General features: G+C 53.0%; 1 protein-coding gene across 1 annotated transcript in view; it reads right to left on the bottom strand.

The window, feature by feature from the left end:
- Positions 1-224: 224 nt before the first annotated feature.
- PPL (periplakin) overlaps positions 225-22,778 on the bottom strand; it is a 28,009-nt gene continuing 5,455 nt past the window's right edge. Inside the window, exons 2-22 of the mRNA XM_052772414.1 lie at positions 18,073-18,172; positions 17,343-17,497; positions 16,704-16,824; positions 15,660-15,785; positions 15,330-15,371; positions 15,057-15,218; positions 14,487-14,594; positions 13,857-13,952; positions 12,694-12,816; positions 11,628-11,774; positions 10,615-10,766; positions 9,933-10,030; positions 9,481-9,638; positions 8,357-8,535; positions 8,127-8,265; positions 7,113-7,306; positions 6,592-6,742; positions 6,208-6,291; positions 5,124-5,240; positions 4,335-4,427; positions 225-3,828 (exon numbers count right to left, since the gene is read on the bottom strand). Of these exons, the coding sequence (XP_052628374.1) occupies positions 1,144-3,828; positions 4,335-4,427; positions 5,124-5,240; positions 6,208-6,291; positions 6,592-6,742; positions 7,113-7,306; positions 8,127-8,265; positions 8,357-8,535; positions 9,481-9,638; positions 9,933-10,030; positions 10,615-10,766; positions 11,628-11,774; positions 12,694-12,816; positions 13,857-13,952; positions 14,487-14,594; positions 15,057-15,218; positions 15,330-15,371; positions 15,660-15,785; positions 16,704-16,824; positions 17,343-17,497; positions 18,073-18,172 (5,230 nt within the window). The 3' untranslated portion in view covers positions 225-1,143. The remainder of the gene's footprint in view (positions 3,829-4,334; positions 4,428-5,123; positions 5,241-6,207; positions 6,292-6,591; positions 6,743-7,112; positions 7,307-8,126; positions 8,266-8,356; positions 8,536-9,480; positions 9,639-9,932; positions 10,031-10,614; positions 10,767-11,627; positions 11,775-12,693; positions 12,817-13,856; positions 13,953-14,486; positions 14,595-15,056; positions 15,219-15,329; positions 15,372-15,659; positions 15,786-16,703; positions 16,825-17,342; positions 17,498-18,072; positions 18,173-22,778) is intronic.

Raw genomic sequence — 22,778 nt, forward strand, 5'->3', positions numbered from 1 at the left:
CTCTTCCTGCAGCTGCAGTCCCATTTGTTAGTGCAGTTCACTCCCATCTAATGCTGCTAATTAGTCCCAGCTCTAACGCTGCTCCAGCAATTTCCCTCTTGGAAAAGAGTCAACAGCTAAAGTGAACAGTCTTATTTTTTTAACTTTGACTCTGAAATGGCATCTTCTTGTAAAGCCAAAGATGAAGAGACTGCCATAATTAATAAAGAAAAACCAAATTCTGTTTGGAACCACTGCATTTTTATTTTGTACTATAAATAGAATTCCCCTCTATTTCCCATTCCCTTACACAAGTAAATGAAACGTGTAGCTGCATGTAATTCCATCCAGTAAAATACCAGCACAAATGGCTTTTAACCATGAGGTAAGCTAACTGTGTTTCGAAGGCACTCTGCGTTTGGTTACAGTTGCATGCTTTACACTACCTTCTTGTGTTTGGCAATACTGCCATCTCTTCACGCACTTCTTGGTGACCTCTGTGGTGTATGAATGCTCCTCCTGGATCTACAGCTGACGCCATCAAATTACATCTGCTTCACTCTTCCCCAGCAGCATAGGCACACAGGTGAACAAAATGATGGTGTTTGGGTATTAATGTGGTGATACTGAATTGAGATGTGTAGCACACCTTTGTTTTTACAGAGCTGGTTTTCTCAGAGGACGATCCCATCATTTAGTCAGTTGTCCACGATGAAACTGTCTGGCTTACCAACATGCAGCTGACGTAACCAGCTCCTGCTGGTCACCTTGGAGTCATCTTGACCTTCGGTCTCTCTAATGACTGCTGTATACAGCTTTTTATGCGACTGCGTGAGTATATGTTGAGGAAACTGCAGGTTCTACTGTGTCTTTGGACTTCAGGTACTTCACTGTCCTAAGGCTTTTTGACTTGTTCTTTGTTACGTTGAGTGATTAGGTAGGGATGAAGAGGGGGAGAAGGTTTTGCTGTAGTCCTGAGAAACGTGTTTTCCACTACTGGTGGTGCTTTTCTGCAGTGTATGGCAGCAAGCAGTGTGGCTTCGTAGCATGGCTGGGGCAGAGGCTCTAGCATTTTGGAAGATGCAAAGGAGGGCAAGGATTTGCAGTGATCTGGTAGTCTAACAAGTGGTGCAGTTCTGACTAGCTGCTCTTCAGAAAACGTTTCTAAAGTGGAGGGAGCGCTGTGTAATTACTTCCAGACACCAAAACTGCCAACTCCTGGATCGACATCTCCTTGTTGAGGTAACTGTTGTACTGAGCCATGGTTAGCCTTCCACTCTTCAAGGCATCCTCGATTGAGAACTCTCTACCAGACTTCCTGTCAAGGATCACAGATGATTCCCCATTGGGACCCTTTATTGAGATTTCCTCCCAGTCACATTCCTGACTCTTCAGTTTGACAAACAGGCTCCATTCGATGAGGCCAAACACATGAGCTTCCTCTGGAGACATTTCTTTTCCTGTATCAGGGTCAATGACCACAATGGAGCGCCTCAGGTGATTCTCTCTTTGTTCCCTCTTGATAGCCACTGTCTTGAGGCGATTCTGGAGTTGCTCAATCTCTGCGTCTTTTTCTCTGGATAACTGCTTCAGATCATCTAACTCTCTTTCCAAAGCTTGGAATCTGGAGTCCAGGTTTATTCCACTGTCCACGTGGGTGATGTTTCTCAAATCCCGAGCTTCTGTTGCTGTGAGTTCAATCTCCGATTGCAGTCTCCTTGTTTCCATCAGCAGGTTCTGTTTCTCAAGGTGTAGTTTGTGGTTTTCCTCCCTTAGTAAGTCTAGTTCCTTTGATGACTTGGAGTTGTTGAATTCCACCTCGGACAGCCTGGTTTCAAGGCGGTTGATATCTGCATCTAGCTCCCTCTTACGCCTGCTTTCTTCTTCCAGATTGCTCTTCAGCTTTTGAATCTCGTACTCCGTGTCTCCTTTGTCCACTTGGACACTCTCTGAAAAGACCACTTTCTCTTTGACCTCCATCTTCTCCAAAGAAAGGAGCTTCTTTCTCAGGGCTTCTAGTTCAGTTTGCAAGACTTGTCTCCGGTGCTTCTCTTCTTCTAGCTCCAGCTTGAGGAGGGAGTGCTCCTTCTCTTGCTGGGGATCTTGCTGAAGGATCACTTTCTGTTTCACAGTCACTCGTTCTGTCGTCTCCCTCTCCTGTTCTTCCAACTCATTCAACCTAATCTTCAGCCTCTGCACCTCCAGTTCAGCCTCTCTGCGGGCCTGTCTCTCTTTCTCAAGTTCTTCTAGCTGACGCTCTAACTCAGACCTCCTCCTCTGCAGCTTGCGGAGTTCTTCACGGAGGCAATCAATTTGCTTCAGCTCACTCTCAATGCTCTGAGAGAAGGAGTTGACTTCAGCTTTCAAGGCAGGATCTTGCTCATACTTCACTACTTCCTGTTGGACCACTTTCTCTTTCACCTGGGAAAGTTCTTCCTCCTTCTCTCTTACTTTCTCTTCTTGGAGTAGCCGCTCCCTCTCCAGGTCAATGTGCTTCATCTGTTCATCTGCTAGCTGCACTCTCAGAGACTCTACCTCCTCTCTAGTCTTGGGGTCTTCCCGAAACTGCAGAATTTCTTGGACAACTTCCTTCATATGCACTTGAGGTTTGGTATCTTTCAAAGCTTGTATCTCTTGTTTCAGCTGGTAGATCTCAAGGTCAGCTCTTTCAATTGCTCCTGTCCTCTCTATGATTTCCTCCCGGAGTCGCTGTAGCTCCTTTTCAGTTTCTGGATCATTCTTGTACTTAATGACCTCCTTAATGACTTCTTTGACTTCTACCAGTGGCCCTCTGTTCCTCAGAGCAGCCAACTCATTCTGGCAGCTCTTCAGCTGTTCGTCACCACCTCGGTATCTCCTCTCTTGCTCTACCAGCTCCAAACGAAGGTTGGCAACTTCATTTTCAGCCTTGGGGTCTGGGCGCACGATCTCACGCACTTTCTCCTGGACAACCACCTTGGCATTCTCTTCCTCCAGAAGCTGGATCTTCCTGAGCAGCTCAGCCTTTTCCCGCTCATTGGAACGACCCTTGGACTTCTCATCTTCGTACTGGCGCCGGAGCTCATTCACCTCTCTTTCAATGGCTAAGTCTTTCTCTACCTTCAGCACCTCCTTGACGGTAATTTTGCCCTCGGCGATGGCTCGTTCCTTCTCAAGACGTTTGAGCTTGTCCTGGAGGAAGCTGAGCTCTTCCTCGTGCTTCTGCCGAAGGGCGCTCTCCCTCAGCTTACTCTCTTGCAACATCCGGAATTCCATCTCCAGCTGGGGATCGTTCTGCAGCTTCAGCACCTCCTTCTCCGTTACCTTCTCCTGCTCTTTGTTCTTCTCACTAGACAGCACAGCAATTTGTTGGCGTAAAAGGATGACTTCATTCTCTCTGGTTCCTTCCTGCCTCCTGAGCTCTTCCAATTCTTCTTTGAGCTTCAGGATTTCATCAGCTTGAGCCTTATCTTGTTCAATACGCAGTACCTCTTTCACTATATATTCCTGCCCTCCTTCCCTCTTCTCGTGCTCCAAAACTCGCAGCCTGATTTTAAGAGCCTCCAGCTCATCCTGGAGCACCTGGTTCTTGCGCTGCTCTTCTGCTAGGTTTTGCTGCAGCTTGTGGAAGCTCTCCTCCAGCTGTGGGTCAGGCACTTTCTTCAGCAGTTCTTTCTTAATGACAGTTTCTTGGGGCTTCTGGTTTTGCAGGTGAACAATGTTGTTCTGAATGGCTTTGATCTCCGCTTCTAGCTGTTGCCGACGCTGAGTCTCATCCTCAAGCTCTTTCTTCAACTTCCAGACTTCTTCCATGGGCCTTATGGATTTTTTGGTCTGGACAAAGTCTTGTGTCACTTGAACCTCTGGTTGCTGTTGTTGAAAAAAGAATGTGTAGTCAAAAAACCCCAAATAATCATACTTTTGGTGCTTACTTTCAGTGCCTCCTGTGACAAAATGACAGGAGGATGTTGAGCTTGGTTAATGGAGGTTGCCTATTGCAAATGCTGAACAGGGGTTATTTCCAAACAGGCTGCTCTTGAACTGCTCTGTGGATTCCCAGCCTGAGAAATGGTTTCTGCGATGCCTGTTGCTGTCAAAACAAAGCTTTCAGCCATGAGGGATGCTAATTCTGGCATGGGTTTGGCAAAAGAAGTGTTAAAAATTATGTGGAGCTTCCTAGGGTGAAGGAGTGGGAGATGGGACTGGGAAACACAGAGGTGTTGTCTATCTAATTTAAGTGTCTGCTGATTAATGATTTGGGGGGCATGATACACTAGCTAGATTTGTTTCCAGTTCAACTTGTAATAGCAAAGGCACACATATATTATTTACGCGACTGTCCTTTCAGTATCACATTGCTCCTGGTGATTGCTTACCTGCCGCAGGAGGCTCTGAGCGAACTCCAGATTCTGCAGCCTCTGTTTGTTCACAGCATTTACTTCGGTGAACTTGGCTGCCAGAACAGCTTCCTATGGAACAAAAATGCGTTGAGAAGAGGTAGTGGAACCAGGGGTGCTTGGTCAAGACTCGCTGAATAGAAACAACAGGCCCTAAAGAAGTAACCCTGGGTGCTCTTCTGAAACCCTTCAACAGCGGTGATCTGCCAAGCTATGGGGGAGGAAGAGCAATTCTCATGCGCACACACTCTCTCGTGGTCATACTGTACGTTTCCTGCTCAAGATATGCAAAAGGAGATGCAGCCAAGGAAGAACTGGGTGGACACTTCTGGCTGCCTGCCTGCCTTGATAGGCAGGGTGAGTTTGAGGCAGGTAGCAAAGAGATCCTGCATAAATAAGTAGCTTGTGGCCTGCTCTTGCTGTAAGTATTTCTATCTAGCATGCAGTCTTTGGCGGTGAAATTTCACTCTCTGTTTGAAAGTCTTAGGAGGGGAAAAATTTCAGGGTTTTGGCTTTTCTTCCCCTGTTCCCCTTTCAGAAGGGAAGTGCTAAATCCAGTATTTGCCCTCTCATTCTGGCCAGCCTAGTCCAAAAAAATTGATGGGTTAAGAATGATGAAAAATCCCTTCCTCCCCTGATTCTCTGCCCACCTCTGCAGTCCCCTCTGGGACCTAGTTCGCTGACAGTAAATATAACTGTTTGCAAAATCCCCATTGGTCCCATAAGCTGTCATCTGCTTTAGCTCGCTCTAGGCCACCCCTTGTTTACCTCCTCTTTCACTTTTGCGGCTGGAGACTGGAGTCTGGGCTTCTTGCTCATGTACCCATTCCGGCCATTCTCTAGGTCAAGGATGGACCGTAGCTTCTCTGCTTCCAACTCGTAGTCCTGTGGGAAGACATTCCCAGGAGGAAGGTGAGATTACTGGCTCCCCTTCATGCACAGGTCCCTCCTAAATCCTGCCGTTAATGACTTCTTCCCTTGACCTGTGTTTTAGGCAAGTTGCTGAGGTTGGTGGCACCTGGAGCACTGTTGGCAGGATCTCCCAGGAGGTTCTGAGTCAGGTACTGCCCTGTGACCATGACTTTTGAGTTACCTTACCAATGCTGGGCTTGGAGTGGAAACCCTCCTTTCACAGACAATAAATCAGCCAGTTGCCATGCTAATGGCCACATGATGTCGATGTTAGAGTAGGTACAACCTGGCTTTAGCTCATCAGTTGACTGAGCAAGGGCATGAGGCTTTCTTTATGTGGCTTCTTGTAGGATGTAAGTGATTCTGCCCCTCTACTCTGCTCTGGTGAGACCCCACCTGGAGTCCTGCATGCAGCTCTGGGGTCCTCAGTACAAGAAAGACATGGACCTGTTGGAGCGGGTCTAGAGGCGGCCACAAAAATGGTCAGAGGGATGGAACTCCTCTTTTATGAGGACAGGCTTGGGGTTATTCAGCCGGGAGAAGAGAAGGCTCTGGGGAGACCTTATAGCAGCCTTTCAGTACGTCAAGGGGGCTTGCAAGAAAGATGGGGACAGACTTCTTAGCAGGGCCTGTTGCAATAGGACAAGGGGTAATGGTTTTAAACTAAAAGAGGGCAGATTCAGACTAAATATAAGGAAGAAATTTTTTATGCTGAGGGTGGTGAAACACTGGCACAGGTTGCCCAGAGAGGTGGTCGATGCCCCATCCCTGGAAACATTCAAGGTCAGGTTGGACGGGGCTCTGAGCAACCTGATCTAGTTGAAGATGTCCCTGCTCATTGCAGGGGGGTTTGACTAGATGACCTTTAAAGGTTCCTTCCAACCCAAACTATTCTATGTTTTTATGTTAGTTCTCCCACTGGCAGAATTGCAGTCCTTACCTTCACTGCCTGCTGGTATTGCTGAGCTGTGGCGGAGATCTTCTGCACCTCCTGTTCCTTGCTTGCAATGTCATTGAGGAGTGCCTGGCATACACAGAGATACATGTCAAAGGGAACACAAAATCCAAACACATCGTTGAGCCTTTTTGAGGGTTGCCATTAAAACTACAACACAGAATTACAACCTTCCTGAGCTGCCCTGCTATGTGTAAACAAGGCACAGGTAGGATAGTGGGACCTTACACTGTAAAAATAAATAAAGCTAATAAGTATTTATATTTTTCTGTTTTATATTCAGGAGCTATCTAAGTTCTATTCCTTATCTTTTAGTGTTGTTTCTTCTCCTCTCCCTGTGGAGCCTAGGGCGCTCTCAAAAAGAGTTACCGCTTGGTTCTTCAGCTTCATTTCCACTTGCTGGATGTTGTCAGTGTCCTGTGGCTCGTAGTTAGGTATGTTGCACAGAAACTGGTTGACTTTGTCGTAGTTGGTGCGGTAGTTGGAATAGGCGCTTTTTGCTTTTTGCAGGGTCTGCGTCCTGTAGGGGAAATCAGCTCAGCTTCAGTACTATCACATCTCTTGTGTCTTCTGCAAACGCCTCTTAACCCATCCCCGCTTCCCTTGCTCCCTAAAGACACAGATTTGAGCCACGGTTGTCCTCTTGCCAAAGTCCCCATCTCTGTTGCAAGAACACTTAATCCTAAAGGCTGCCCAGATCTACCCAGCTAGTGTATGCCAGGAACACCTCTCTCTTCCTCCTTAACCCTCCCTGGAAGCCCTTCTGCAACTTGCTCATTCCCATGATGGTGTTAGGCCTCTTCCAGATTCAGTGTGGTTCCAACTCTACTGTAAATATCCCAGCTGTCCAGGCTGGTCCAGTTCTAGCTAGATTCTATCCTCTGTCTTACCTGTGGTCAATTTGCTTGCTGAGGTTGTTGAAGCGCTGGTTGAGTTTGTAGAGCTCGGCTTCCTGCCGTTCAATGTCAGGGCAGTGCTCCTGGAACTTGCTGGCCAGGGTGTTGGAGCACGTCTTCGTCCTTTGCAAATTCTGCTCTGCTTCATTGAGCAGGAACCTTTTGGACTGGAGCTCGGTGCCCATGGCCTGTGGAAAAAAGTAGGATAGAGGGATTCTCTGGGGTTGCACACGTGCCAGGCTTTTGTCACTGTTCCACATCAACTCCAGCTGTTGCACTGGAGCTGCAGAGGATGCTAAGGAATGGCTGAGTTGCAGTAGTGCTACGAGTTGTGGAGAAAAGCAAGTTAGAGCCTTGCATTGTAAGCAGAACCATCTGGGAAACCTGATGGGGAGAAAAGCTAGCTCTTGCTCCCTTCTCCACCTGTTAACCTTTAAAAGCAAGCATACTCTGTGCAAAATATTCGATGTTCCTCGTGCAAGCCTTAAACTCTGTTCCTACCAGTGCAACAACTCCAGAAGGAGCTGTGAAAGCTTTTGCATGCTAGTCTGAACTTGGAGATTTAATGGAAAAGCTGAAGGACAGAAAATTCTGGCCTAGCCAGTTCTTGGTCTTTCTATAGCAGAAGGATTGCCAATATTGGTTGGTAGCTTTCCCTAGCGATAACTGTTCTCAAAGCCTTGCTAGGTCCATCTCTTTCAAGTATCAGGCCTCTGCGTTGCTTTTCCCAGCCCATTTTATCCTTCACTTCTCCATTAGTCTTTTCGTCAAATCACAAGTATTCAACTGGCATTTGATTCCTGGTTTGGGGATGGGAATGGTTTGCATTTAAAATAGGTGGGGATCACTGCAGTTAATGTGAGATCTCATTTCCAGCTGGGGGAGGCCATCCCTTTACCAACTGATTCAGGCTTGTGAGCTGAGCAGCAATTACCCCAGCTTTTGGAAAGTGGTTTTGTATGTGGAGCATGTCAATAGGGTAGAAAACTGGCTGGAGAAAACACTCACCAGCAGCTCTTCTTTCTTACGGTCTACCACCCGCAAATCCTCTGGTACAGTGTCATCTATGACCAGTTTGTTCTCATAGGTAGACAGCAGGTCTCGGCCTTGTTGGAGGCTCCTCTCGAGGTGCGTGGCCACCTCAACTCTGTATGGACACAAGAGGAAAGGTGTTTAAGCACGCCTGCAACTATCTCCTGCAGGATCCTATGTTATGCCAGGCTTAAGCCATGACTTACTTCTCTTGGGCAGCACTGAGCAGCTGGACCACACGGTCGTACTTCTTGTTGGTGTTCTCCACCTTGTTCTTTACCAAGGTAGCGCTGCCAGTGTTCGGCACAGATTCGATGAAGACCTCGCACTCCTGGATCTTCCTCATTTTCTCAGGTTCAATGCGACGGACCTCATTGGTGATGTTCTACAGTAGGAATAAAGCCTTTATAGCAACTGAACTAGGACCTTGTGGCTACAAAGAAGCCGACCCTTGGCTGTCCAGTGTGAGAAGGGCAGTCAGGGCTGAGGGCTTGTGTTTGATGGCAGGTGCCTTTCAGCCCTGTACAGGACAAAAGGATGTTTTCTGTTGACTTTCTGTTGACTTCTATCTCTTCTGGGGCAGGCTAGCTAGCCCTTAGCAAGAAAACTCTGGCTGGGGAGTGGTTCCCACCAGCTCTAGCTCTGCCAGAAATGCGCTGGACTCATCTGAACTGTTGGGCTCTGCAGCCTGACTGATGAATGCTTGCCTGGACATCAAAGCGCTGCAGGCAGTTGGAGCAATTTGCTTTCACTTGTGGTGGCACTTGGATTTCGACACAGCCCTCAGCAGGTGATGTAACCAGGACCTGAACTTCCTCCTAAACCAAGGGAGGTTTGTGGCACGGAGCCTGGCTTAATTAGGGGTCTGAAGGAGAGGAAAGGAGCAGGATGCTACCAGCAACGGAGCCTAGCGGCGCAGGCGCGCAAGAAGAAACAGTGCCCTAGACCATAAGTGTTTCCCTGCTCCTTTCTGAGCTGGTGATGGTGGTGGCAAAGTTAACATCCCTGCTGTGTTCAGAATATGAGCAGGATCAAAACTTGAGGGCTCTCCTCTCTTCCTCACAGTCCACACTCTGCAGCCATCACCTTTTTCCCATTCAACCTTTCTGTGACTGAGCTGGGCCAGGAGCAGGGCAAAGGCTTCAGAGTCTGCTCAAGGGGCTGCTCCCCACCTCCACTAGAAGAAGCAGCCAGCTGTAAGCATCACTCCATCCCCGCATGCTCCTGGGCTCAGGGAATGTTTACAGCACCCAGCATACTGAGGTCCTGGAGACCCCCTGGGAGTACGGTCCCTGTACAGCACCGTCTGTCTGCTTCCACAGCCCCGTACCTTCAGGTCCTTGGAGCGCTCAGTGCTGTCCTGCACAGCCCGACTCTGCTCCAGCGGCGGACGGAGGTTTGCCGTTATTGCTTTCTCCTGCTTGTCCAGGTCGCTATTCACTTTCTCCAGCCCTGCCAGAAGTTGGCGCCCCTGAACTGATGCAGCGTCTGGATAATGAGGGGGGACGAGGTTAAAGCTGGTTGGAAGCTGGGTCTAGGTTCAATCCCGCTGGTGAGTGCAAAACCCGCATCCCCCTCCACTCCCTGAGCTCTGCCTTCTGTGACCACAGCCTGGCTGCTGTGCCCCTGCATACATCCCAACACTGTTGTCCCCAGGACCCTTAGGAGATGGAAAGCTCTCGGTGACATCCCCCCTAAGGGCCACCACCTAAGTTGAAGGCTGCAGCAGCCCTTTTGTGCCTGGCAAGGGGCAAGCCCCAAGCTGCCCTTCCAGAGGCGCACCTCCAATGCTGTCTGCCTTCAGCCCCTCGTAGCGCTGCTGGAGGATGTTCTTGCAGTTGGCCGTCTTCTCCTTCACGGTCACGTAGTGATTGGCAATTCTGCAAAGTGGGCCAGCGTGGGCATGAGGTCAGAGTCAAGCCCTCGGCCCCTCCATCACCCCGTCACCCATCCCGGTGCTGCTCCAGGAAGGAGGTGCAGCTCTGGAGGGGCTTGTGGGACCTGGCCCCTTGAGGCAGCCATGAAGCAAGTGGGGAAGAGGCACTTTCACCCCATGTTGGCAAAGGGGTAGAGCAGTGTCTTCATGAGGCATGAGAGCAGGGACAGCAAAGGCAGGTACCTGCCTGCTGAGGAAGGGATGGGCAGCTCCCCCCGCCGTAACGGCCCCCCAGAGGAGGGGGGGACCTGGGTGGCTCTGAGCTGGCCCTGCTTTGCCAGGTGGGATCTTGTGTGCAAGCAGGAGGGTGCAGAGAACCCTCCTGGAGGAAGCCTGAGGCTTCAAGCAGGCACAGCTTTGCTGTAGGAATCTGGGCAGGAGCCCCCCCATCAGTGCTGCCAGATGGGGGGGGGGGGGGGGGGAGGGCGGTGTGCAGCGCTCATGCCATGGCCTGGGGCTGGTGAAGGCAAGGGCAAAGGCTGCCGGGGCAGCAGGAGGGTCTGGTACAGCAGGCTGGGGGACACATACTGATCCGCCAGTGCTATTGCTTCTGCGTCAGGTGGGGGGATCATGAAGCAGACCCCCGGGGCGCTGATCCTGTCTCCTGAGCTGTCTGCCACTTCCCAAATGTCTCCGCTGTTGTTCTGCAGGGTGTAGTGGGCTCCTCGGCTTATCTGGCCCTGGAGGACAGGAACCGGTCACAGCAGCAGGTCTGGAAACACCGCCTGCCCTGCTCCACAACGGCAGCCCTGGGGAGCCACGCTTGCGGGAAGGCAGGACCAGCATAAACCCCAGTCCCTTCTCTTGGCACCCTCTCGCTTCTCCAAGTGCCTGCCGCTTGCCAAAAACTCATGTGCCCGCTCCTCCCTCCCCTGAGCCGCCAGGTATGAAGCCATTCCTCCTCTTGCAACAGCCACAGCAAGCAAATTCCCACTAGGGCAGAGATGAGAAGGCGTTTCCAAGGCTGTGCTGTGGCTTTCGTTTTCGGAGAGGCAGGCAGCTGAGACAGCCGGAGCCGCTCGCTCCTCTCCGGGCCCCTGCCGCTCCCGTGGTGTCTGCTGGCTTTGTTGTCCCATCCCTTCAGTCAACTACTCAGTCCTGCAAAGACTGATACCGTGATGGTGGGGATGGGGGGATGCAGATGTGTCTGCCAGGACTCTGCCCGTGATGGTGGGGCAAGTTTCTTTGATCAGAAACATGCCCAGACATCTTCACCATCCCAGCGCAGGGAGCGTGGGAATGCGACAGAGCTGGGCTGTCGCAGCCTCCTGAAAGGTGTGTGATAGGCAGGCTGTCCACAGGGCGGATGGAAGCTGCGTTTTCCCCAGACCCCTCCTGCACTGCTCCTCCTGAGCTGCAAAACCGGCTTTCCCACCGGGGCGAGTATGGCCTTTGCCTTGTCCCCGCTGTGGGAGGCATCGCCACTTGGGCACTGGCAAAATCTTCTCCTTCCCCAGGTGCCTCTTCCATGCCCAGTGCCCCCCAAGGAGACGGTGCCCAGCAGCACCTCGGCATAGCTTATGGCCCGAGGGAGATGTTACCTGCTCGCCTTCGTACTCGCAGAGAGCCTCCACGGGGACGGGCTGGAGCAGCGTCTCGCGGCGGTACCGCAGGGGCAGGATGTGCTGGCTGCGCTCCTGCAGGGACTTCACCACTGCCTCATATTTGTCCAAGGCCTTCTCCTGGTCCTAGCACAGGGCAATGACAAAAACCAGTAGGGAAACATGGGAAGAACGAGCTCCCAGGCTCTCCCAGCTGGGGAAGGTCTGGGGACAAGCTCATACCAATGCTTCCAGGACAGATTGCAGCTTCTCTTTTGCTTATGCTAGTGAAAATGGCTCCTGGGTCCTGCTCTGCAGCCATTGTGTTTCTACACCAAGTGCTCCTGCACTCTCCTGCCTACTTTTGCAGCGGGGCTCAGGACTGGGACTGTGCCCATGAATTGCGATGCCTTGGCACTAGCCACCAGGTGGTGACAGGCATTCCTGGGCATGTGGTCCACATCTGTGTGGCTGCATGTTGATGGATAGCCCTGTTCCCAGCTATTAGCTCTAATTAGAGCCCTGTGAAAAGGCTCTCCATCAGTTGCTCTATTTCTAGCTGTGCAGGTGGGTATCATGTAATGTTGAGTGGGATGGAGCACACAGGAGGAGAGGGACAGCTCTCAGGAAGAGTTATCAGCTGTCCCAGGACATGTGCATCATCTCAGCCTGCTGCAGCATGCTTGGGCTTGGGCTGGGCCAGCGGCTTGGATCAGCACAGCCCTTCCCAAGCAGGCGATCTCACAGCCTGGCTCTCGGCAGCACAGCAAGTTCCACAACCTCCTCTGGCAGCAGGTCTAATTATACTCCCACCCTTAATGAGCGCTAACTCAATGAGAGAACAAATGAAAACCAGCCCAGTGAGTAATTACGTTGCTATGGGAGAGGCAATCTCTAGCTAGAGGGGAAGGAAGAGTCCAGTGAAGGCCAGGCAAAGGGAGGCAGCAGCATGGTCCTGCTCCTTGCCATGGAGAAAGCTGGGCTAGATGCCTACAGCGGCAGGGATGTCCGTTGGTGCCACAGGGACACTGGTTCCTGCTGCGGTCCTGCCTGCACCAGTACTCACATCCAGCTCCCGCAGGAGAGATTCAAGCTGGTATCTGTCTTTGAACTCAGGGCTGAATTTTTGGTCCAGGTCTGTGTCCACCTTCTTCAAGAGCTCCTGGGCATCCTTGGTGTCTTTCTGAAACTGCAGAAAGGCAAAGTCTCTTGTGAGAGGGGGTCCTGCTGAAACATGGAGCAGACCCACCCCAGCACCCTGGTCCTCACACTGCCTAGAGCAGGGACAGCCACCAGGAGCTATGATGGGCATCTGGACACCCAGAAAGAAGTACATGGAGAAAGGTGAGGAATCGTTATTTCCCATGCTCAGGACAGCAGAGCTAGGGGAAAGACAACCAGGGGCAGCTTATTCCATGGTCTTCTCCTGCAGAGTTGTTAAATCCCACCTTTCCCTGCCCTCAATTTTTGTTTCACTTGGACAGCATCATGACAGTGTGTGGCGTCTCCATTGCCAGTGCGGAGGAGAAGGCAGAGCCAAGCCCTTCCACACACAAACCACCCCCCGGGGCAGTTATTCTGGCAAATACCCACAAAAGGCACTGCCTGGGCTGGGCACCATGGTTCAGCTTTGGCAACAGACTCATCACGTCGTCAACACGCCCAGGCTGTGGGAGAGGAATCCAGCCCAACCTGTTCCCCTGCAGAACCTCCCTGGCTGTCGGATGCAATTTATCCAGCAGACATCTGTCTGCTGAGCTCAGCTGGGGCGCTGAGCCCTTGCGCAGGGCTCCCCGGCGGGCCAACTCTGCTTTCTGCAGGTGTAATTTCCCCACTTGGACCTGTTCTTCTGAGCGGAGCATGCAAGGTCTCCCCATGCCTTGTTTTGGGGATGGGGTACCTCTGTGAGGTACCTCTGCTGTCCTGCAGACAAGGATGCCGACACCAGACTGTGGCTTTTGAACCTCGGCATTGGAGCAGATGCTTTCTGCAAGTCATACTTTGGCCAAACAATTACTGACCTTTGGTGCTTGAGCAATTATGACTTGGGTTATATCAGCTCAAGGTGGTCCTCCTAGTCCTAAAAGCCCCGTAGACTAGAGGACTCGATCTCTTCTACTCTGTTTCTAGAGCAGCAGGAGTTTGTTCATATTCTGGACTCTATTGCACCTACTCTCCAGGCTGTGCAGAGGAAACAGCAGTGCCTCACTGCCCCCAGGGATCTGGTACCTTGTGGAATTCCTCCATGAACTTCAGGTGGCTCTCCTCACAGATCAGCAGGTTGAGATACTCCTTCCAGTCGGCGTGCACTGCCTCAATGTGAGCCTGCAAGAGAGGGGTGGGAGGAGGACGTTAGCAGAATGACCTATGATAGAGATGAGCCTGAGCGGCCCACCAGAAAGTACCAGTTTCCATCTTGAGCAAACAACTCCTTGGCTGCCTCTGAAGCCACCCAGGTGCTCTCAGGTCAAAGCTAGGATGGGAATACTGGAGAGCTAGTCCAAAGCTGGGATGCTCCGATGGGAGTGTGGGGCTGGGTGAAAGGAGGTGGCAAATCCTGTGGCCTTATGTCCATCTTCCCATCAAAGGTGGAACTTGCCACCATAATTTATCCTTTGTAGGCAGGCACAGGGTAATCGCCGCAGGAATGAGGAAGATGGGAAGAGCTCCTTGGGTTTATCTTGGCTCCTCCAATGGTGTTTATACACTTGCAGGTGAAGGAGACTTTTTCCCACTTGGCACCCCAGGAAGTAAAGTCCAGAGTCATGCTGGCACCAGGTTCCACACTGGAGAAGGGCTGGGTGAGTCCCCCGAGCTCCGGGGTGGGTGGGGAAGCTGGAACCCATCCCTGATGCTCACCTCGATGGCGTTCTTCCCAGGGTGATTCTGGGCAAGCAGCTGATCTCCATCCGTGTGCAGCTTGTTGATGGCTTCCTCCTTCTCCTCCAGCTTCCGGTGGATGAAGTTCTAGATGGAGAGAGGCGAGACACTGATCCCCACGCAAAGAGAGGGGACCCTGGCTGTGTCCTGTGACTGAGCTACTCTGAAAGGGCCTGAACAGCTCCACAAGACAAAGTGTGACGTTCCCCCACTGCAGCTTTTGATTTTTCCTTCCCTTGCAGATGTTGCTAAAGATGCGATTCTTGCCAAGCAAATGCTGAGATAAGGGAGAGGAGAATGAGGAAGCTGTCGAGCTTCCTCATTGCATTAACTTTGGCAGGAGGTAAGGATTAACCTTACTATTTATATGGTATCATCTGTACCTCTCAGGGTGCTTCATGATGGAGTGGGGGAAACTGAGGCATGGGGGAAGGGATGTTTCCTGCCCCCGTCCAACCCCCAGCCTGCTCCCCTGGCTCCGTGCCCACCTCCCTTGCCGCAAAGCACCCAGCCAGCGCAGGGCCAGGCTGCAGGCGAGTGTGCACAGACCTCGTACTGGCGGCGCCGGCTGGGGTAGTCCAGGTTGTGGTCGCTCCAGTCGTAATGGGTCCTGTCCTTCGCCTGCTGATCCAGCCAGTAGAGCTTGTTGGTGCAGCGCTGCATGTAGTCCTGCAGGGAATTCAGATCCTGCTGCCGCTGCTGGGAGCTGGCCTGGGAAGGGTCAGAGGGGAGAGCTCAAACCAAAGCTCCTCTCCATGGGTCACCCCTGGCAAGGGACCCCTGCAAAAGGGCTCTGCCCTGGGGATCCCAAAGGTCTCTTACCAGCAGCTTCTGGTATTTGGCTTGGAAGTCGCTTGTGTATTCCTGGTAACAGAGGAGAAGCAAGGCAAGAGTTAGGAGCGTGTTTCTGGAGAGTGGTGGCCTGGGGGGGGCTTGATGGTGGAGAGGGATGTGGGGTTTATGGGATTTGGCTCATTGTAAAGCTAGAGTTGGCGTATGATGCTGAGCTCTGAGGTTAGGCGTGGATCTGAGTGCCCACCCAACCTGGTCCAGGCTGTAGCAGCTTGGATAGTGGGATGCCCTCGCCTTCATCAGCGGCTCGGGACAGGGCCAACCCTGTGGGACAGCGAGGAGAGGGGCAGGAGAGCTGACCTTGTTGCCTTCCCTGGCGATGTGTGGGCCGATGGCCATGACCTCATTGTGGAAGATGTTGTGCTCTTCTACTTGGCTGTTGACTAGCGGCAGGTCGGTCCCAAAGCCCTTGCTGCTTAATGCGTCCTGTGGTGCACAGGAGTTGGGGTTAGCGATGGGTGAACGGGGTGCGGCAGCTAAGACCTAGGAAACTCCTCCTGGAGGTGGCCATGGAGCTGGGCTTGGATGGGCTCTGGTACAGGTGCCCAGGAGCACATGGGTGAAATTGGCTGTGCTGGAGGGTCACCATGGGAAAGCCAGTTTGGGGTTTTTAACCCTTTTCTGGCTGGAAGAGTGTAGGGAGTGGGAAAAAATAAGGGCCATGGAGTAGAGCCCAAAGCAGGTGGTGACTGGGGATGTCAAGGCAAGGACCCAAGAGGAGAGGCTGAGGCTTGTTCAGCTTGGGGAGGAGAAGGCTTTGGGGGGACCTCACAGCATCCTTCTTATAAGGTTGTTGAGAAAATGGAGCCAGGCTCTGCAAGGTGGTATGTGGTAGAAAGGTGAGAGATGACAGGCATAAATTGAAATGGGGGAAGCGCAGACTGGTTATAAGAAGAAGCTTTTCCACTCTTAGAACAGTGGGGCTTTGGTGCACATTGCCTGGAGAGGGAGTGTGGTCTCCATCCTCAGATGGAGAAGGGCAGAGGTTTACCCAGGCTCACCCAGGAGGTCAATGGCCAGGCTGAGCCTAGGAGCCCATCCTGTGAGGGCCAGGCTGGTGCACTCCCCCGTGGCCCCCCGATCCTCCAGAGTTTTTCCTTTCTTAGCCCGGCTGCTGCCAGCAGTGCCGCTTTGAGCACTGATTCCTGGTGCCACAGCAGCTGGCCTTGTCCCATTGCCTCTGCACCCTCCCCTGCCACCCAGCACCCCACCTCTTTCCCATGCTGTTTGCTGCTCCCAGTATAAAGTTGCCAAGAAGGCTTCCAAAAGCCTGTTTCTCCATGGGCAGATGCATGAGGTCCTGCCCAGCTGGTGCTACTGGCCAGGCAGTGGTCCCCTTGGTACCTGTTTCTCCTCGATCACTGTTGACCAGTTGACCTGGGGCTCAATATGCTGCAGGGGGAAGTTGTAGATCTGCTCGTGTTTCACACGCAAGTTTGCCACTCGTTCCTTCAGCTGCCGGATGCTGTGGGAAGGGAAAGATAAGGGTGGGATGCAGGATGTAGGCATGGGTCGGCATTAGCATTGGTAGCTGTAGGTGATCCTTTCCCAGGCCCCCATGGAAGGGGGGACTGTCCTTAGGGGACCTGGGAGAGCCCCGGCTGGCTGGCAGCAGCCACATTGTGCAGTCAGCTGGGGAGGGAGAGGGCAAAGGTTCCTCTGCACCCATCCTCTGCCAAGGGCTGCTCAGCATGCCAGCCAGCTCAGGGCAGGCTGGTACTGGGGGAGAGCATGGTCTGCCCACACAGTGGGCAGATACCACCTCGCCATGCTTTGTGCAGAGCTGCCATCAGCAGGCGTGCGGCCGTTCTCACTCTACACATGCCCAAGGATGGCTAGGGGTTATGCACCTTAATGCAAATGGGGATGCAGAGGAGCCTGTGGTGACCCCCCAGCTGCAGGCAGGAGCTGAGCAGAGCCCCTGGAGAAGCGTCCTTCCCCCCTGCAAGGCTCTGGGGACAGGTCTCCCTCCTCAGTACTCACTCTTCTGTGATCATGTCACCCTGAGGGTGCTTCATGTGCCGGGCGATAGCTGCATCCCCGTCCAGCACGTAGAGCAGCTTGTCGGACTCGGTGAGTTTCTGAGCCGTCAGGTCCTTGTACTGCGCTAGCTGGCATGCCTTGATCTTGTGCAAGTCCTGGGCAGGCAGAGAGCAGGGGGGAAGGGTCACGAGGGGAAAATAAACAGTATTCAAGAGGGCTGAGCAAGGTCCTCCCACCGCACTGCCCCTGGGAACCAGCTCTGCCATCTCATGTCCTCCCAGGGATGTATTTTGCTTTCCCCTCGCCTCTGTTAGCCCCGAGGAAGGGCTGTGGCTGGGGGGCTGCATTGCCTCGGGATGCACTGTAACCTTTGGGAAGAGGAGGATGGTTCAGGTCCCTTCTCCATCCCAGCTGCCTGCTGGGATGCACATCCAGGGATGCACATTCCTGCTCTGCACAGTGCTACCCAGCCCTGGGTAGGGAAGAATTTTGGGGCCCCGTCATCTGTTACACCTTCCCACCTTCTTCCCACGAGCCGGGGGAGCTCATGCATCCCTCTGTTACGGATCATCACAGCCAGGGTACCCGCTGCAGGGCAGGGCAGCCGTGCACGTGTGCCATAGGAGAGGAGAGGAGACCGCAGGGAAGTGGTAAGGGCTGTGGCAGGAGGGAGCAGGGGGGACAGGGCTGCTCGCAGGATCCCGTGTGCATGCGGCCATGGCTTGCTTACATTTTGCATTCGGGAGTCAGTCTCCACGATGTTTTTCTCCACTTGGTCGGCATTTTTCTGCAGGCGCTCTATAAGCTCAGTCAGCTCTTTGCTGGAGATGCTGGGGAGAAAGAGGGGGAGAAAGAAGGGGACTTGTCACCCCACAAACATGGCCACAGCCCTAAGCTGCTGCTGGGGGCTGCCCTCGGGGTGCTGTGACCCTGGGGGGTGGCCGGGGGCCAGACGAGCCTGCCAGGCAGTGCAGCTGCCTGTGACTCACTGCTGCCTTTCTAACACTTTCCAAAATACTCGGCTGCTCTGCCAGGACGGGGGTGGCGGGTGGGGACATAGTGTCTCCCGCACGGTGGAAATGGGAGCGATGCTGTAGGCAAGCCGGAGCCTCCCTTGGCTTTGGAGCAAGAAAGGAAAGACCTGTTTGCAGGGGACAGGGAGAGAGGGGGGGTCCTGCATGGAGATGGAGGAGCCTGAGCAGCAGAGAGAACCTGGACCCCATGCACGCAGGCGAGATGGCCCATTTGAGGCTGTTGCCCATGCCCTGGGCAGCCCCTGCCTGCAGCCCTGTGTGCACCCCAGGTTGGGGCACAGCCCTGCCTTGGAGCCCTTGCTGTGCCTCTCCATGCCATGGTCAGGGCTTCCTTCCTCTGCAAGGAGTTATTCACAATTTAAACCAAATAAAGGATGGGACAGCACACAATGCATCTTTCCGTACTTTGTCTCTTGCTAGGCACTGTTTTTTGCTTCCAGGGTGATGCTGGTCCAAGCCGCTCCGTTTGCAGCCAGGCTGGCAGGGTGCAGGGCCAGCCCAAATATTCACAGTCCCACTGGAGGGACGGCTGAGCTAGAGCAGAGTCAGAACAACCTGTGACGCAGCTTTTGCATTGCTGGGGTTATTTTAAACATTTTGTCTTCTTGCTTTCACTTTGGCTGCAAGGAGAGGTTGCAGCATGCCAGGGTCAGCTCCAGAGGACCGTGTGCCAGGCGATGCCCGCAGCTTTCCTGCTGCGGCTCTGTAGGCCGGAGGCAGAAAGCAGGGTGTGCTCCCCAACAGTCCCCGCAGCTGGAGGGTTCATAGAGCCGAGGCAAGGCTGGGGCTCGTGTCCCAGCTGTGCTTCTTTGTCACGTGGGTTTAAGCCAACGGTTGGCTCACTCCAATCCCAACCACCTATAGAGTGGGGATAATGAGCCTTAATGACCTTGTTATGCGGTGGTAGAATTAATCTTTATATGGTACTTGGAAGTGTTAACTGCTGTTATAGCTGCTAGTAGATGAGTTGTGCATCTTCTGTAAAGGCTGAAGGGCAGTGGGGCAGGCTGGGGGAGAGCAGAGTTGTCTGGTGGAGCACCAGCATCCCAACCGTGCTCGCTCGTGGTGTGGAGGGCTCCTGCGTCCCCAGGTGGACACCCTCATCCAGCAGCTTTGTCAGCCCAGCTCCGAGGGGTTCTGCAGCACCTAGGTCCTTCACAGGGCAGGGGCTGACCATGTGAGCTTCTCCACGACAGCACGAGGCACGTCCTCCTGTCTTCCACAGCATGGTGGGCCAAAGCTGAGAGTGGACATAGCTTGTCGACCAAGGCAGTCCTCTTGCAGTGCTTTGCGGTGGCTTCCCTGGACATGTGCTAGCACTCAACTACCAGAAAGTAAAAGCAGTGCATGGCCTCCTCAGTCCTGTGCACCTCGGGGACTGTGCGCAGTCTCCAGTGGGGACATCTCAGCTTGCTGCCTTTCCAGTGTGGGTACTGGGGGGAAAAAGTTTGGCCAGCCTGGGTCTGGCCAACCTCCCTCCTGGCACTGGTGCTGAGCTTCAGGACACGTTCCTGCTTGCCACACATGCTATCACTTTCAGTGCAGCAGAACAAAACAAAACCCAGCTCTGGGCTTGTTCCTCCCTACCTCGAACCCTGCCCCAGGCTGCAGGAGCCTCGTAGCATCTGACAGCTCCACGAAAGTTCACTCTTCCCTGGGAAGTTCTGGCGTGGGCAGGATTTACGCTGATTTTTTTCTTTTTATAGAAGCTGCATCATCAGGATGGTGCTTGGCATGGCTGGTGGTTTGTGTCTGTCACCACTGCTGCTGCCTGCCTGGCACCTCCTGATGAGTGGAGGGATTGCTGTAATTATGGGCCCTTTTGCATCAGCAGAAACAAACCGAGTGGGCATTTCCGAGCAGAGGAGCAAACTAGGGGGTCGTTGGGAGTCGTGTGGCTGGTTGCAATAATTGCAAGGATGAGTATAGTTTTCTGCTCAGTAATCACAGCTGGAGGGTGCAGGGGTGCACTGGGACATGAGGCGCAGATGGCTGGATCCTGCTGTAATGGTAAAAGCAGCTCTTCAAAATCCACTTTGGGGTTTCTTCTAATCTGCATCATTCCATGTAAACCAGGGAAAACATCAGCTGAAATCAGTGGAGAGAAAGTGTTTGAAGCTGGGTGACTAAAATGTGCTGCACGTTTGTGTGTCTTCAGATGATGGTTGCTCAGAGCTGGCATCTCCTGCATTCTGAGAGCTTGCAACCACCAAGGAGCCTTCCTCATCTCTCTCACTGATGAACTGGAGGCCACCTGAGCTTTGAGGGTGGGAGAGGCTAATTATCCAGGTGGGAGCTTGGGATGCTTCACTGTGATAGCCAGGAGCTGAACCGGCACCTAGTGGGGCTTGGGAAGAGCTGGCAGGGCTTGCCGGCTCATCTCTGCGTTCTCTACCTTGGTCTCAGTGTTCTCTAGCAAGCCCAAGGATGAATCTTCAGGGTTTCAGTGGATCTATAGTATAGGTGGAAAAACCATCCCAAAAAGCAGAAGAGGTCTGGAGCTTTTCTAGTTCTGGTTTTGACTGAAGCTCCTAAATTGTATGGAGGAAATAAAATTAAGCCAGGGATCGTTTGGGATCCATGGCAATGCTGTGTTTCGACCACGGCTTCCCAAGCTGTTGCTGCTGATCTGGTCTAGCAGAGCTGAGCCTGAAGACTCTGCCCAGCGTTTGTGCTTGCTTTGCATCAGCAAAACTGATCTTGGGTGCCGGGAACCGATGAGTGCAGCACCCAGGCCCTGACCCTCTTACTCAGGTACCGGCTTTGCAGGGAGCATTCTCTGTGGCCGCGCCACTGGAACAGCCAGGCTGGTTCGGGATGGGGATGACGTGTCCGGGCGAGGATGCGCCCCTCGACCCTTTCTCCCCACTCTTCCGTCAGGTCTGAGCCACAAGCTTTAATCACCCGCTGCTGAGCTGGGGCTGCCTGCGCCCTGCCAGCCGGTTCCCACGCTGCCCCCGGCGATCCTTCCCCACCCTCCCCGTGACTCCGGGAACCCGGCAGAGCCACCCTCCACCCCCAGCGGTACCCGGGGGGTGACGGCCCCTTCTCCATCGCTGCAGGGAACAGAAGTGGGTGTCAGGGCTGGGGGAACAGGGAAGGCAGAGGCTGGCTTTTCCCCATGTTGGGGAGGACGGTTTGCCTGGTTATCCAGAAACTACTGCTTCAATGTGCAGTATCTGGGTGACCAAGGAAAAGAAAACGCAGAGCTTGCTCAGAGCAAGCAAGGACATGCTTGGTTATAACGTGGGCATGGCTCTGCTGCTCAGCCTCGGCTCTCCTGACACGCGCAAGAAGAGCTGTTTGCTCTCTCTACCTCTGTGGTTTATGTGAGACTCACAGGCGGATCTGATGACTGTCACCAGCTGAGGCTTTGGGACAGAGGAATCTAATAAAAACCTCCCATAGGAGCTGGATCTCAAAACACCTGCTGCAGCGTCGGGGGAGCTGCTGCCCCCCACCCCATCCTGTGCTGAACACAGCACGGGATTGTGAGTGGGGAGGTTGGTGTGTGCTCCAGCTCACCCCCACTGCTGCTTGAAATGCAGGAATAAGAAGTGTGCAGAAATAAATACAGAAATAAGACAGATCTTATTCTCTCTTATAAGATCTCTCATTTCTGTATTTATTTCTGCATACTCATCACTTCTGTGCCACTTAATCAACTAACTTGGACATTACTGATATGAGAACATCAGCCCTATTAATAATCTGCCTGTCCCCACCATAGCTGGGTCTGTGTTAATAAACCACAAGGACGAGCGCGATCCCTGTATCTGTCTGGATATCAAGCAGGGTACCGGAGGGATTGGCTGGGAAAGCTGAAGCCTGGCCAAAATCTCCATGCCAGGGGATGGAGGAGGTTGGCTTCCCTGTGCCCTTCATCTGCTGAGAGGAGGAAGATTCAGGAGAAGCACAAGGTGATGGGCGAAGTGGTGAGGAATCGTTAGCTGCCCGGGAAAGGTGTGTGGATGGGATTTGCAGGAGATGGCTCTTTTGAGAAGCTGCTGGGAGGAGCCTCGGGTGCATCTGGGCTTTGGAGTGGAGCTGCTGGCAGGGTAAGGGAAAGGGCTGCCGGGGCCAAAAAAATAGGCAGGAGGGGATGGCCGGAGCATAGAGCAGAGCTGGGGCGGGAGAAAGGCAGGATTTGGCCGTAGCCCAGCTGGGAAGGGCAGGGTATGTGAGACTGAGCGGAGGCAGGAGCAAAGGTGCCTAGGGCACAGCCCTTGCGAGGCTCCAGCAGAGGGAAGGGAAATGCTTTTCTGCTAAAATACATAAGTCTTTGTTTGAAAGATGGAAAAAAAAGCCTGGAAAAACTGGCTTTGCCGTTTCTGGAGAACTTTAACATTTTCTGATCAGGAAGGAAAAAAATTATATCACTCATGAAAAGCTGCACTTGGCA

Source organism: Harpia harpyja, chromosome 21 (assembly GCF_026419915.1).
Source record: "Harpia harpyja isolate bHarHar1 chromosome 21, bHarHar1 primary haplotype, whole genome shotgun sequence".
NCBI classification, from domain to species: Eukaryota; Metazoa; Chordata; class Aves; order Accipitriformes; family Accipitridae; genus Harpia; species Harpia harpyja.